We start from the raw sequence: 15,820 nt of genomic DNA, 5'->3' as shown, positions 1-15,820 counted from the left end.
TGCCAACATACTTCAAGAAGGCATTAATGTGGTTCCCCGGCATGCCCCCACTGTTGGACAGGCACTATCCCCCAGTTTCTTCTGTAGAAATGTCCCTAAAATGCCTACTTGGTTACACTTTAAAGGGAACTACAAATGTGGAGCCAATGGATGCCCATGTTGCAGCCACATACTAACGGGAAATCAATTTACTTCCAATCATACGGGTAAAAGTTACAACATTAATCATTTCTTCTTCTTTAAGAACAATGTAACATGTACCCGAAGGTGAACTTCTCCCCGCACTGCTGTCACACAGAGGGCTTGGATCGCTGAGCCTCTGCAGGAATAGGAACATGTAACATGTACCCGAAGGGGAATTTCTCCCCGCACTGCTGTCACACAGAGGGCTCGGATCGCTGAGCCTCTGCAGGAATAGGAACATGCAGCATGTTCCCAAAGGTGAACTTCTCCCCGTACTGCTGTCACACAGAGGGCTCGGATCACTGACCTGCTGCAGGAACAGGAATATGTAACATGTTCCCAAAGGTGAACTTCTCCCCGCACTGCTGTCACACAGAGGGCTCTGATCGCTGAGTCTCTGCAGGAACAGCAACATGTAACATGTTCCCGAAGGTGAATTTCTCCCCGCACTGCTGTCACACAGAGGGCTCGGATCGCTGAGCCGCTGCAGAAACAGGAACATGTAACATGTTCCCCAAGGTGAACTTTTCTTTAACCCTTTCACTGCCAGAGTTGGTTTTACATTTTTTTGCCCACATGTTTAACAATTCATTTTAGGCCTGAAGATTATATAAATCCCCCAAAACATTAAATCATTTCTGAAAGCAGACACCCTAGAGCAGTGGTCCTCAACTCCGGTCCTCAGGGCCCACTAACAGGCCAGATTTTAAGTATTACCTTGGGGAGATGCAGACTAGAGTACTGCAATCACTGAGCAGCAAATGATATCACCTGGGATGTATTTCAGTTATCTTGCAAACCTGGCCTGTTAGGGGCCCTGAGGACCAGGGTTGAGGACCACTGCCCTAGAAAATAAAATAGTGGTAGTTCCAATTCTTTATGTCACACAATATTACCGCAAAAGTCTAGGAAACGCAAAATATCAGTAAATAACACACAGTTCATTTTAGGGGGCACAAAAACACAATAAAATACCCAATTTTTTCAGTAAAATATAAAAGCCGAGGTTGCACCGAGTAAATAGATACCCAACATGACACACCTTAAATGTGCCTTCGCCTGTGAAATGGTGACAAACTTCAGTACCCCATATTTTCTATAGGTGATGCTATAAAAGCCCCCTATAGGTCATCAGTTTAGTGTTATGGAGGAGGTTTGGTGCTAGAATTATTGCTCTCATTCCGGTGTGTGCGGCGATATGTAACATGTATCACAATAAATTTTTTCAGGCGTAGGTGCCCCAAGTGCTGCGTTTATGTTTGTAAGTGTGTATATGTGGGGGTGGGGGGGGCATCAAAAAGTGTTTGGAGGGGGGATTTTATGTGCCTGGGTGTAACTTTAATTTTGTACGAGTAAAAAAAAATGTTTTTTTTTTTACTTACATTTTTTCATGCACATGTCTATTATCCTGCTAATCTTTATAACTCATGACCAGCTGACTTTGATCCCGTCATTTATCTCCTTGCTATGTACCCCAAGCGTTGTGTAAGTGGCACAGATGTTAATTTACAATGTTATAAAATTATATGATTGCTATGTATTTTTATTTCCTGTAAATAGACCCATTAGTTTCTTGGCCAGGCATGGCTTCATACAGACATCTGAGGTCCTCCTCATACACTGGTGAGTTCAGTACACACTGAAGGATAGAACGTCATCAAAGCAACAATAATACAGCAACCATTCATTTAAACCTGAAAATGTGCATTTGGCCATTAGATGGCGCCAAGTATGATAGATGTTAGTGCCATCTAATGAACAAATGTAACATTGTTTATTTTCATTTGATGGAAAACTTTCACCCAGCTCAGCAGATCACTTCATTCCTCCAATACCCCCATTCACACAGAAGGAATGTACATGCATTGTCACCGGGCAGATTACTATGTAAATTATTTATGAATAGACCCCTAAATGTCAGGAGACGTTTATATAAAGATGGGAAGTATGGAGCAGATAAATGAATAGACCTCCTAGCAATGTTATTACCAGGCTGCAGCTAGGGGGAGCTCTAATGTGACCACAGCAGAGTGATCCCATCAAGCTCACATTAACCCTTTCACTGCCAGTGCTGTGTTTGCATTATTTTTGCACACATGGTAAAATGCAGATTTTGGGCCTGAAGATTGGATAAAACCCCCAAGCATATATTTTCTGAAAGCAGAGGCCCTGGAGAATAAAATGGTGGTAATTGTTAAGGTGTTCCTTGTACACAAATGTCACCTTCATATCCAGGTTTATTTTCTCTTTTCCCCCATTTTCTATGGTGTGATCTTTTCTACAATACTTTGCTATTCATAAAATAGTGGAAAATTAGTGTAATAACCACAACAACACCTCTCCATTCACATTGGCGCCATGATGAAAATATATAAACAGTAAAAAAAGTGAAAAGATGTGCAAACATCACATTCCAAACATTCCTCAAACAAAGTCCATTAATAAGTGTGAGGAAAGTTCTCCGCTTCCTTATATAAACACCACTTAGTGCTCGTGTCATTCTTCTCCCCTCTGGGGGGCGCTCACCACAACTATATGCCTCCCACCTCCATGGGTGGGAACACACACACATTATACACAATGTTTGGGTAAAATATAAAAGATGAGGTGTGATGAGTAAATAGATACCAAACACGTCCAGTAATAAAATTGTGTGCCTGTGACTAGGGCTGCTGAATATAATCGAAAGATCGATGCAACGCGATTCGACCCTTCGCGATTCTGCATCGATGCGGGTTGCCGGCATAATCGATTAGGAAATGACGTCATCAGCCGCAGCCACGCCCTATCGCGCAAGGGAGAAAAAGTCACAAGATCGGCAGCGGATTGGTGGGTTAGTGGCGGGAGCTTAATAAAAAGGCTCCGCCCCTCCCCTTCCGTCTCTTTGACCCGGGCCGAGGCGCAGCAAGACATCCCCCGCGTGTATCGGCGTCCCACCTGCGGCCTTGCAGCCAAGAAGCCAGCCAGCCAGCCAAGCCAGAAGCCAGTCCACACTCCACAGCACAGGAGCGAGGAGCCCCAAGTGCGTCCCCATCGCAGCCAGCCAGCGCCGCCAGCCTCACCGTAGCCGACCATCCCAGGCCCAGCCTCCGCCACTGCCAGTGACGCCAGCCGCCCGCCACAGAGCAGCACAGCACATGTCTGATGGGGGGGCTGGGACAGGGGACGGTCGGTCGGGGCCCGGGGGTACTGTTCTGCTGTGGCAGTCTGGCAGCCAGGGGGGCTCTCTCTGAGTGTCAGTGGGGGCCTGGGGGTCTCTGTCAGTGTCAGCTGTGGGGGTCTGGGCAAGGGGGGGACTCACTCAGTGTTTGTCAGTGCTGTGGGGGATTGGGGAAGGTGTGGGACAGTGGGACATCCAGGTCTCTGTCAGTGTCACTGTCAGCTGTGGGGGTCTGGGCAAGGGGGGGACTCACTCTCAGTGTTTGTCAGTGCTGTGGGGGATTGGGGAAGGTGTGGGACAGTGGGACATCCAGGTCTCTGTCAGTGTGTCCGGCTGTCAGCTCAGCTGTGGGGGGAGGGGGGTCTCTGTCAGTGTCACTGTCACAGGCAGCTGTGGGGTAAGGGGGGCCCCGGGGGTTTTGGCTCAGTGCATGCATAAGAGGGAGTCTGACAGACAGACAGTCATATTTTATGAAAGATGTTGCTTGGTTGACTTGTTGCGGCTTAGTTTACAAGTGGTATTTTTTTTTTTTTTTTAAACACTGACAGAGTTTGGCAACTTACGTCATCCGTCTCCGTCACATACGTGGTAGTATGGTGGTAATGGCAGAAGGAGAAAAAGATCGAGAGATAAAAAATGCACCTAGCGTTTTAAGAGCAAACATCTGGGCACATTTCGGATTTTACGAACACACAGGGAAGCGTGAGTTGGAAAAGACACACGCCGTATGTAAAGCCTGTCACACAAAAATTAAATACCTAGGGAATACTACGAACTTGAGAAACCATGTTAGCCGTTTTCACTCTGAGTTAGTAACACCTGTCGCCACCAGCAGTGCCACTGCCAAGGTAAGACTAGACCCAGATCAGCCAAGAATTGATGCCATACTGTCAACTTATCCGCCCAACTCAGAAAAAGGGAAGAAACTAACCAAAGCTGTGGCAGCTTTCATCGCCAAGGACCTACGGCCTTACTCAGTTGTGGACAACGCCGGGTTTCGCTACCTTGTGAAGACGCTAGAGCCACGTTATAAGATCCCATCACGCAGTCACTTTACAGAAAACGTTAAACCTGCACTCTACCACGACACCAAAGCTCAGGTACTTGCGTCAATGAACCAAGCCAGTCGAGTCGCAATAACGTGTGATTCATGGACTTCAGTCACAACGGAGTCCTATGTTACAATAACAGCACATTACGTTACTAAGGACTGGCAGGTCTTGTCACATGTGTTGCAAACAAGAGCCATTTATGAGTCTCACACAGGTGCTCATCTGGCAGAGCTACTGTCTCATGTCGTGGAAGAATGGCAGCTGTCTGATAAATCTGTAGTGCTTGTGACCGACAACGCGGCGAACATGATAGTTGCAGCTCAAGTTGGTAAATTTCCTCATGTTAAATGTTTTGCCCATACACTCAATCTTGCATGTCAGCGGGCACTGAAAGGGGACACGCTCTCCAGGCTTCTCGCCAGAGTGCGACGAATATCCACATTCTTCCATCGCAGCACTAGAGCAAGCCACTGTCTAAAAGAAAAACAGAAATGTCTGGGCCTGAAGAATCATAAGCTAATAACTGATGCGCCAACAAGATGGAACAGCACATATGACATGGTCGAGAGGTTCTTAGAACAACAACCTGCAGTTTGTGCCACCTTGCTGTCTCCAGAAGTCAGAAAAGGAGAGTCTGATCTCTGCACTCTCAATGAAACAGATGTGTCAAATGCAGAGGACGCTGTGAGTGCATTAAAGCCAATGAAGGATGCAACCTTGCTGATGTCAGAAGAGCGCAACCCAACAGTGTCTCTCATTGCCCCTCTAAATGCACAACTGCTCCAGAGCATGACAGACACCATGGGAGACACACCCATGACCCATGAGATCAAGAATGCCATCAAAACAGATCTCCTGAAGAGGTACAGCAGTGAGGCAGAGAAGAAGATCCTTCATACAGCCTTTGCACTGGATCCTCGCTTTAAAGGACTGCCTTTTATTCTCACAGAGGAGGAGAGATTGGAGATATACAGAGGAGTGACTGAGGAGGCTGCATCTTTGGAGGTAATTAGAATTTCATCATGTTTCCTCCCAGACAGCTAGAAGCTCAGCTACATTGTGTTGTGTAATAACATGCCCTGATTCACTGATGCGGTGTGGGAAGTGGAACTGTATGGTATGGATTACCGTGCAGTTTTCCACACCTCATCAATGAATCACACTCTTAGTCAGTTCAGCTCTTCTTATACTATTATCTTTTGTTCAAACACACAGATTACATCTAATAGAAGGACAAATGTGGATGAAGTGCCTAGGGAAAAAGCAACTGTGGAAGAAGAAACAACACCCATTGAGGACAGCCATTCTCCTCCCAAAAAAAAGGCCACAACATGGCTGCTCATGACTTTGCTGGGGCAGTCTTTCACTGAGGGTGCAATAGAACCTAAGACCCCCTATGCCAAGGCAGAAGATGAAATGGAAAAATATTGTAAAGCCCCACCTCTGCCTCTCACTGAGGACCCTTTGAAATGGTGGCGTGAGCATGAGGTCATATTCCCCCTCCTCTCTCAGCTGTCAAAGCAATACTTATGTATCCCAGGTACAAGTGTATCTGCAGAGCGGGTTTTCTCTACTGCAGGAGATGTTATAACAGCGAAAAGAAGCAGTCTGAAACCTGAGCATGTGGATCATCTAGTGTTCTTACAGAAAAACCTACATGTTCCCAAATGCTAAGCACTGAAATAATTACTAATTCATGTTTTTAATGAATTAGTAATTACTAATTCAATCTGCCGCCAGTCACCAGTCAGTCACATCACCAGTCTTATAGAATAGAATATGCCATCAGACAGCAACAGTCTGAGCATATAAACAGACCAGTAAGTGTGCCATATCCTAAAATTTGCTGATTTAAAGAACATGGAAAATTGGGAAGAAAGGATTTTCTAGGCACATACCGTAGATTAAAATATAATGTTTATTCAATTTTCACAGACAAAAACGAAAAAAAGGGGGAGGAGCAAAAACATACATAATGAAAAAATACAATGTAAAAACCGATTAGGGCCTTGATGGCTTACTAATCATCTAATAGCACATACAGCGGAACTCATAAAATGTGGTTCTTGACAGTTACATTACTGTTAAACATGACAAGGATGATGGATAAATAGCGGAGATCCTGTCAGAGGTCAATCCAATGGCAGGCACCGTTGAACACGAAGTCAGAAAAATTATGACAAAGAGTAATATTTCAAATGCTCAACATGTTTCGCCTCAAGAGAGGCTTCATCTGGAGCCTACTTGTAAATATGTAGGAAAGTTCTGTATGAAACAAAGATGTGATAATTAAACACATGTTTTCATATAAACAAATATCATATATGTTGTTATCTAAGGTTTAGAAAATCGCATGTATGTTAATGATGACCCATCCAGTCACCGGTTGGGGATATGCATGCAGATGAGCGGCACAACCACCAGTGGCGCAACGGGTAATGCACCCCAGAGGCACACCCAATGATCACATGTGGGGGACCACAGCGTAATAATGGATAAATACCTGTTTATTAGTGATACTAAAAAAATAACAAAAAAATAGCAGACCAGCAGGTAAAAGCGTATGGTATTAACCTACCTGAATATTGGTTAGGCAGGGCATAAGTCACTGCACTGTAATTGCTGGTAATTAACGAAGGGACACTCATGGACCAGTCAGAGCTTAGTATAGTTTGCAAAAGGGTAGCCCAGGGTGGGTATAAACCTGGCTGCCATCTGGATTAGGATATAATGGTATCCATTAGTCTCAAACTGAAAAACTGCATCAATAGGCCACTTAATCCGTGATTAGTAAGGAAAAGATAACTGCCGTGTGTATATTACTACAGCAGGGAGTGAGGAAAAAAAAGGGGGGGGGAAGAGGGAGGGGAAGGAGAAAAAGAGGGGGGGATATACCAAATAGGTGGAAGGCCATAGAGTGGACCCAAAATGGTGCAACCCGTATGAAGCATGCAAAAGGATAATAAACGACACCCAGATAGTATTGGGTGGACTAAAGTCTATGTGTGTAGATTATAAAGTGCAGAGGAAAGAGTCTAAACCATCCACCGGAGTAAGACAGAGGATAGCCATAAAATATAAAGTCTTACCAAGCATTAACAACACTGAGTTCGTTTCCAAACAACCAATTGGGTGAACCCCAAAAGTTAGGTCCACTAAAAATGGTATATAGAAGGCCTGTAATAGGTATGGGTATCAATAGCGTCCCAAAAGTAACATGGAAAGTATATTAGCAAAAGTTGCAATCGGATTATGCCAGTGGAAAGTGAATACCTTTAGACAGCTCTGCAATGTAAGTCCATGGTGTCCTCTCCGGATGGGGAACCGCCGCCACAACGAGGCCTGAGTGTATGGCCTCTTTATAGTGTGGACCCCGAGCGGCTCGTCATAGACGTCACCGCTCCGGCCACGCCCCCCGACATAGTCACGCGATATCCAAAGCGGCCGAGAGGCCGCCACGGAAACCGCAGAACCGTTTGGGGAGAATAGGCGCATGCGCAGGACAATCGATGTCCCCACATCCGCCCATTATGCCGTAGGACGCCAACACCGGATGTGAAGCGTCACTACGGCTTACCTGGCCGCACACGTGTCAGAAATGGGAGCCGCCCGGAGAACACCCCGCAGCGCCACCCCTGGCAGCCGCCCAAACTGCATGCAACTCCACAACATGACGGTAACCTAGGGGGGACAGGTCATCACCTAATAGTGAGAGAAATTGTTGAATAAAGCAGAAAAAAAAAAAAAGGAAAATTAATTACTTACAGTTTGTCATCATAATATTATGGAATATCAAAGAAAATACATATATAAAGAGAGAAACAATGATATTGCGTCAAAAAATGACCTATAACTCTACCGTACATCAATGTGGATAAATAAGAAATACTATAGGTTAATGAATATAAAATGCCATATGGAAAGGAAGTATATGTCTTTTTAATAAGTAAGAATACTTATTATGTAAGCAACAAAAGTCATATCTCTTACTTACACAGATTTGTTAACCAACAATAGGGAAAGGGGGCTGTCTCCAGACTTTGACCAAAGCGAGATGGGGGTGTACCAATGAGCTAGTTTCACCCCAGTACCAGTTACAGAATATTATTTAGAGATTGACATATATTTAAATTTTTTGGACAAACAGAGCAACCAAATAATGTTCATGGTTCTCATGAGTCTTACCATGTTTTTACATTGTATTTTTTCATTATGTATGTTTTTGCTCCTCCCCCTTTTTTTCGTTTTTGTCTGTGAAAATTGAATAAAAATTATATTTTAATCTACGGTATGTGCCTAGAAAATCATTTCTTCCCAATTTTCCATGTTCTTTACATCACCAGTCTTGTTTTATAGCACTGATGGTTTGTTTTTGAAGATTGTCCTGTCCAATGTGTCCATTTCCAATCCATAATCCGTTCCGTTGCTTCACACTAAAAGTGTCTAGGCAAGTAGGCAGGGGTTCATTTAACCCTCAACCAAATAAATAATATTAAAGTGTATTTTCTTCTAGACAACTGACTGACACCAAGCCAGCCACGGTGCAGCATTATAGGAAGGAAAATCATTGAGAGAAATAACTTGTACATTTGAAGCTTAACCTCGAGTAAATCTTATCTTATTGGATCACAAATAAATACACCAATTGTGGATTCTTGTGTAATATACTATATTTGTGAGTTTGTGAATGTGACCCCCATAGGATTTCCTCAAGGTTAAGCTCCAGTTTACAATTTATTCTCTCAAGGATTTTCCTTCCTCTAATGGTGGCTTGTTGGCTAGCTTGGCTTCAGTTACAGATGTAATCGACATGGTAGAGTGCTGCTCAGTGCAGTGCAGGTAAAGTTTTCTTTCTGTAACGTGACTGACTGACTGACTGTCGTGACAACTCAAGAGCTTATAACGCAGCTCTAGCATTAACTCAACACACTGTGTGTGTGTGTGTTGAGTTGATGCTGAGGCTGCGTATAAGCTTTTGAGTTGTCACGAGTCACGACACACACACACTGTGTTTAGTTGACTGGCAATGGCAGGGGCAAACACAATCGCAGTGAACCTGGAACATTTTATATTTTTTACAGCTTTTCTGGCACTGGAGAGATGGAGAATGGCTTGTTTTCAAAAATGGTCCATTCACATAAGTGAATTGATAATTATTTAAGCTTAAGCTTATATTTGTATAACTCCCCTCTAGCAGCCATCAACTCACTTCACTTGAGTTGACTGGCAGTTGCAGGGGGAAACAAACATCACAGTGAACATGGAAGTTATGCAGCAGTGCACTATTGCCAGGTTCACCTTTGATATTTGCTACTAGTCAGGAAGTGCTCTGTTTTGTAGAGGACAGGTTATGGCACACACCTGGAATTTATTGCAACGCATGTCTGTCTGCTGGTCTGTTGTACTCTGTAGCAATAGCAAGTGTAGGGGGTTCCCTCAACCAAACAAATACTAAAGGTAAAAGGGTATCTAGACAACTGAAGGCAAGCCAGGCAGCCACGGTACAGGAAAGGACATCCTTAATTAAATCAATCATACATTGAAGCGTAAAACCTTGATTAAATCTTTACTGGATCACAAATACACACAAACCTGACCTAACCTATATGCCTTGAGTTGTACCAGTGTGCCAATGCCAAACCTTTCTTCAGTTCTCATGATTCTGATGCAGACAATCGTGTTGTGTGTTTTTTTGTGATCCCATGAAGATTTACTCAAGGTTTAAGCTTCAGTTGATGATTTACTCTGTCAAGGGTTTTCCTTCCTCTAATGGTGGCTTTGGCTTGGCTTCAGTTGGGTTTAATCGTGGTAGAGACAGAGACTGTCTGCAGGACAGGTAACGTTTTCTGTAAAGTAAGTGACATAAAAGTGACATAAGTGAATTGATAAGCTTAAAGCTTATATTTGTAACTCCCCTCTAGCAGCCAGTCCATCAACTCACTTGAGTTGACTGGCAGTTGCAGAGGGAAACAAACATCACGGTGAACATGGAAGTTATGCAGCAGTGCACTATTGCCAGGTTCATACTTGATGTTTGCTACTAGTCAGGAAGTGCTCTGTTTTGTAGAGGACAGGTTAGGGCACACCTGGAATTTATTGCAATGCATATTCACATAAAAGGATTTATATATAATGTTTTGTGGGAATTTATGATGACCATTTTCACAAGAATATTAGCTTGGCTGGCTGGCTTCTTCTATCTTGGCTTGCCTTTAAAGTACAACTATAGGCAAAACTTTATCCAAAATCAGAAAAGTTTTGCCTTTAGTTGTACTTTAAATGGTGGTAGACCTGGCTTATATTAATATTTTCTTTTATGAAGCAGTAAACTGCACGACTACAGTTTTTTACTAATTTTACTGTTACTTCTAGTAAAATACTAGTGTTGTTTGTCTCTGCTATGCTGTTTGCATTTTCAGACCTATATATTTGCAGTGCAAGTGCACTAAAGTATGCAGGGCTTGCAGGCCATGACAGGGTCCAGGAAAGTGTCCTTTGAAGCAAATGAAAATAAAAAGGATTCTTTTATTTGTGACTGCTTGATTGTTTGTTTGTTTTTTGATAAAGTTTTGAAAACCATTGGGCAGTGGGCTGGGCATGGGCATTGGGCAGTAATCGTGATGCATCGCGGAATCGAATCGTATTGAATCGCGACCCTAATAATCGTAATCGAATTGTGAGGTAAGTGAAGATGCGCAGCCCTAGTGTTCACACTACGAGACGTTTCTCGGGGCTGCAGTTCCTCTGAGCTCCACAAGGTGGTGATCTCACTTCTACCCAGACAGGAAGTCTCTATGGAAGACAGGAAGTGATGTCGGCTACACACAGGAAGTTCCTGAGGTACAAAGTACAGAGGAGACGTTGCTGGAAGAGGCAGCAGAAGAGGTAATAAGATCTTATTTTCTATTTACACCCAGTAACCCCCCATCATGTCCGTCCTCTTCCTCCATAGTTACTGTGACCTCTTTTATCTCCAGCAGATGATGATACACACATATATAGTGTGGATACCTAGATTAACCCCTTCAGGGTCAGAACATTTCCCCCACTTACAGGGCCGGAACATCCTCTTCCTTTTCGAGATGGGTCACCTTTCCCACCAATACCTCCCCACCTCATCAGTCTAAACCAGCGTTTCCCAATAGGTTCCGCGAGAACAAAATTGGGGTTCCGCGGCGTTTGGCCTCATCCAAGATGGCCACCGCTACCTGCTATTTCCGGAAGGTCGGAAACCGCAGAAATCAGGCAACCTTGATCTCATAAGACGGGCGGGACAATTCTGGACTTGGGGCAGGACCAGTGCTGAGGCAGCTGCCTGAATGAACTTTTCACATTAACCAGGAGGTGATTGGCTGCTAGGAGGCGGTCCTAGCAACCAATCACCACCTTGCTAATGTGAAAGGCTAACCTGGCAGCTCCTGCACCCCCATCCAGTACTGCTGTGCCTTCAGTCCAGGATTGTCCCCCTGCCTTCTCCTTGCTCTGTGTAAGGTATGAAGTACAGGGAGGAAAGGACATGGCTGTGAACTTGTGAAGGATGGGGAACAGGGTCATATAAAGAGGGCAGTGCTGTGGGAGGATGTGAAGGGGGGCAGTGCTGGGGGAGATGTGAAGGAGGCAGAGCTGGGGGTCATGTGAAGGAGGCAGAGCTGGGGGGGAAATGTGAAGGAGGCAGAACTGGGGGGATGTGAAGGAGGCAGAGCTAGGGGGGGATGTGAAGGAGGCAGAGCTGGGGGGGGGGGGTGTGAAGGAGGCAGAGCTGGGGGGGGGTGTGAAGGAGGCAGAGCTGGGGGGGATGTGAAGGAGGCAGAACTGGGGGGGATGTGAAGGAGGCAGAGCTGGGGGGGATGTGAAGGAGGCAGAGCTGGGGGGGGGGGATGTGAAGGAGGCAGAGCTGGGGGGGATGTGAAGCGGGTAGAGCTGTGTGGGGGATGTGAAGGGGGCAGAGTTGGGGAGATGTGAAGGGGGCAGTGCTGTGGGGGAGATGTGAGGGAGGCAGAGATGGGGGGGAATGTGAGGGAGGCAGAGCTGGGGGGTGTGAAGGAGGCAGAGCTGGGGGGTGTGAAGGAGGCAGAGCTGGGGGGTATGTGAAGGGGGCAGAGCTAGGGGGGAAGTGAAGGGGGCAGAGCTGGGGGATGTGAAGCAGGCAGAGCTGGGGGGGATGTGAAGGGACAGAGCTGGGGGGATGTGAAGGGGGCAGTGCTGTGGGGGGGATGTGAGGGAGGCAGATCTGGGGGGGGAATGTGAGGGAGGCAGAGCTGGGGGGGTGTGAAGACAGACAATGTTGTGGGGAGTATGTGAAAGGGGCAGTGGGAGGGGGGATGTCAAGGGGGCAATGCTGTGGGGGGGGAATGTGAGGGAGGCAGAGCTGGGGGGACGTGAGGGAGGCAGAGCTGGTTGGGGTGTGGAGGAGGACAATGTTGTGGGGAGTATGTGAAAGGGCAATGCCTGGGGGGGGGGTGTCAAGGGGACAGTGCTGTGGGGGGGGGGGGTGTTTGAATCTAGTTTTTCCATAATGCTCCCAGTCTCAGATATTTATCATAAAATGTGATCAGTAAAGTCTCCGGAGTACACGGAGATCACAGGAATATGATGTGTCCTGGCAAAGCCCACAGAAAAAGTTAATCTTTCAGTTTAGGAGAGGTGGGACGCATCCGGGAGAAACAATTCTGTGCCCAGAAACCTCAAAGAGAGCCCCCCCCCCCCGCATACACAGCTCCTCCTCCCAATGTCCCTCCAATCAGAGTCAGAGAATCCTATGACATCACACTGACCTCACAGCTCCGCCTCCCAATGTCCCTCCAACTGGCTCTTTTTCTATTCTGATGCTCTGAGGATGTGGATGGACCCTTACTAGCAAGGTGGGACTTTATGTCTTGTGTTATATGAAAGGACGCCAGAATTGCTTATGACAAGCTTTGAACCTTTGGACCAGGGGGGCCTTTGTGGGTAAGGTTTACCTCAGTCTGAAACAAGGATTTGACAAAATGTATACCTGACTGGAGAGGTGAGGAGGATTCTGGGAGGTCACATGACATCACTCTTATCTCTATTAATAAAACACAGACCTGACCAGGGAGGTGAGGAGGAATCTGGGAGGTCGCATGACATCACTCTTATCTCTAATAATAAAACACAGACCTGACCAGAGAGGTAAAGAGGATTCTGGGAGGTCACATGACATCACTCTTATCTCTATTAATAAAACACAGACCTGACCAGGGAGGTGAGGAGGAATCTGGGAGGTCGCATGACATCACTCTTATCTCTAATAATAAAACACAGACCTGACCAGAGAGGTAAAGAGGATTCTGGGAGGTCACATGACATCACTCTTATCTCTATTAATAAAACATAGACCTGACCAGAGAGGTAAAGAGGATTCTGGGAGTTCACATGACATCACTCTTATCTCTATTAATAAAACACAGACCTGACCAGAGAGGTGAGGAGGATTCTGGGAGGTCACATGACATCACTCTTATCTCTATTAATAAAACACAGACCTGACCGGAGAGGTGAGGAGGATTCTGGGAGGTCAAATTACATCACTCATCTCTATTAACCACTTAAGCCCCGGAGGATTTGGCTGCTCAAAGACCAGGCCCCTTTTTTCATCTTGGCACTGCGTGACTTTAACTGACAATTGCGTGGTCATGCAATGCTGTACCCAAACAAAATTTACGACCTTTTTCCCCACAAACAGAGCTTTCTTTTGGAGGTATTTGATCACCTCTGCACTTTTTATTTTTTGCGATATTAATAAAAAAAGAGCGATAATTTTGAGAAAAAATTACATTTCTCTTACGTCCTCCGACAGTCGCCGCCTCCTCTAAGTCATCACTGTTGGGTATTGTCTTCCCATCCGCAGGAGTAGCTAGGCATATAGACTTAGTCCAAAGACATTAGCATATACACACCCATGGGGGCTGTCCCATATGGTCAATACCCCCCCCTGCATCACCACTCCCAACTCAGTTTTAATCTGCCTAGCGTCAGGAGTAGTCAGGCTTACCTTGTGCTGGGGCTTCAGTCTCAGCCTTCCTAATCTTTTTCTTTTGATTTTCTTTGAAAATGTCAGTTTTTTCTCTTACTTTACTAGCTGTCTATTTTGTCAGCTTCTAGTGTTAGTCTTCTCTTCGCATGAAGATGGATCATGCGGTGCTGGGATTCGGACTGACCGCCCTGGTTTTCCAGGGCACAGAGGGTCAGATGGACCCCCAGAGCGCCATTGAGCGTTCAGCCATGGTTCGCCCTGGCATTATGAACGACCCATCCCTGTTCGCTACAGGGATGCAGCCGTGAGGTGGCTACCTCACAGGACTCGTCTGCGGTGCTGCAGCGTCATGTCCACGCCATCTGGTACAGGTAAGTACTTCTGTGTGGGGCCTCTGTCTGGGGTGGCAGTCTGTGTGTTCCCCATGTCTGTGCCTGGGTGACTCCCTGTGCGATCCCTGTGGGGATCGCTTGTGCAGATACTGTAATGTTGCCCGGGGGTCCCTGTCCCTGTGTCACTTAGGTGCATTGTTGGGGGTGCAGACGTTTTTGGTTATGCGGCGACCGCGGCGGTGTTTTTTCGCACGGTCCGCCATCTTAACTATGGGCAAACATGTGTAGCTCCTCTGGGGCGATCCTGCATGTTATTTTGGCGCCATCCGCTGCCATATTGTGGGCGGTCGAATGATCGGTCCGGCCGCATGTCGGCAGCCATTTTGGCGTAGCCTCCAATGCATCCCTATGGGGCAGCCATTTTCCCAGGGTCTGGCATATAGTCCAGCCTACTTCAGCAGCACTTCCTTTCCAACAGCAGCAGGACATCGGTACCAACGCTCTGCGAGCTCTGCAGGTTATCACTCTCAATTTTCCTCTGTGTTGTCGCTTCTGGCTCAGTTTCTCTTCTCCTTTTGGGGTCTTTTATCACTTTAGCAGTAGCGGTGGGCTGCGCACACCGCAGCGCTCTTAAAGGGAACAGTACATTGTATTGCACTGTAGTTTGTTTTCTGATAACTTGAGCAATGGATTCTCAGGAAAGCAAGTTTCCTCCAGCTTTAGTGGGGGGCCCCAGTTCTCCTGTGGCCCGGCTGCGACCCGATCTGGCTGCTGTGGTGGCGACTTTGGTGGCAAATATGGAAATGCTGATGTCTGAACGCGCTGCGAGAAAGAGGCCCAGGTTGTCTCTCTCTTCGAATTCAGATGGGGATATGGCTGCTGCTGCGAGCGTGCCCTTTTCAGGGTCCCGATCATCCTTGGACCCCCCGGGGTCTGAGGGGGAGGCTGAGATAAAGGAGGTTGATACCTCCTCCCCGGGGTTGCCTGAAGAACGGGCAACCATGGATGAGTTGATTGTGTCTGTAAAGGACACCTTACATTTAGAGGATGAGCCCTGTCCTCCGGGCGTTGTGTCCTCGTTTGGGACGCACAGGAC

The 15,820-nt window shown here is 46.3% G+C and overlaps 3 protein-coding genes across 3 annotated transcripts in view; 2 read left to right on the top strand and 1 right to left on the bottom strand.

Annotated features, from left to right (window-relative positions):
- LOC309550774 (uncharacterized protein) overlaps positions 1-15,820 on the top strand; it is a 461,615-nt gene that overhangs the window by 116,142 nt on the left and 329,653 nt on the right. The gene's annotated exons all lie outside the window — the stretch shown is intronic.
- Positions 1-15,820, bottom strand: part of LOC309550268 (uncharacterized protein) — a gene marked incomplete at both ends in the record, with an annotated part of 461,917 nt that overhangs the window by 361,810 nt on the left and 84,287 nt on the right. The window lies entirely within an intron of this gene.
- Positions 4,954-6,069, top strand: LOC309550749 (E3 SUMO-protein ligase ZBED1-like; the record flags this gene model as incomplete). Its single annotated transcript, XM_082251088.1, has 2 exons — positions 4,954-5,400; positions 5,611-6,069. The coding sequence occupies 2 exons, from the start codon at positions 4,954-4,956 to the stop codon at positions 6,067-6,069; spliced, it is 906 nt and encodes a 301-aa protein (XP_082107214.1).

The sequence above is a fragment of the Pelophylax lessonae genome (assembly GCF_965119305.1).
Source record: "Pelophylax lessonae genome assembly, chromosome: 3".
Taxonomy (NCBI): Eukaryota; Metazoa; Chordata; class Amphibia; order Anura; family Ranidae; genus Pelophylax; species Pelophylax lessonae.
Note: the sequence above shows the minus strand (reverse complement) of the source record. Positions and strands in the feature narration are given on the sequence as shown.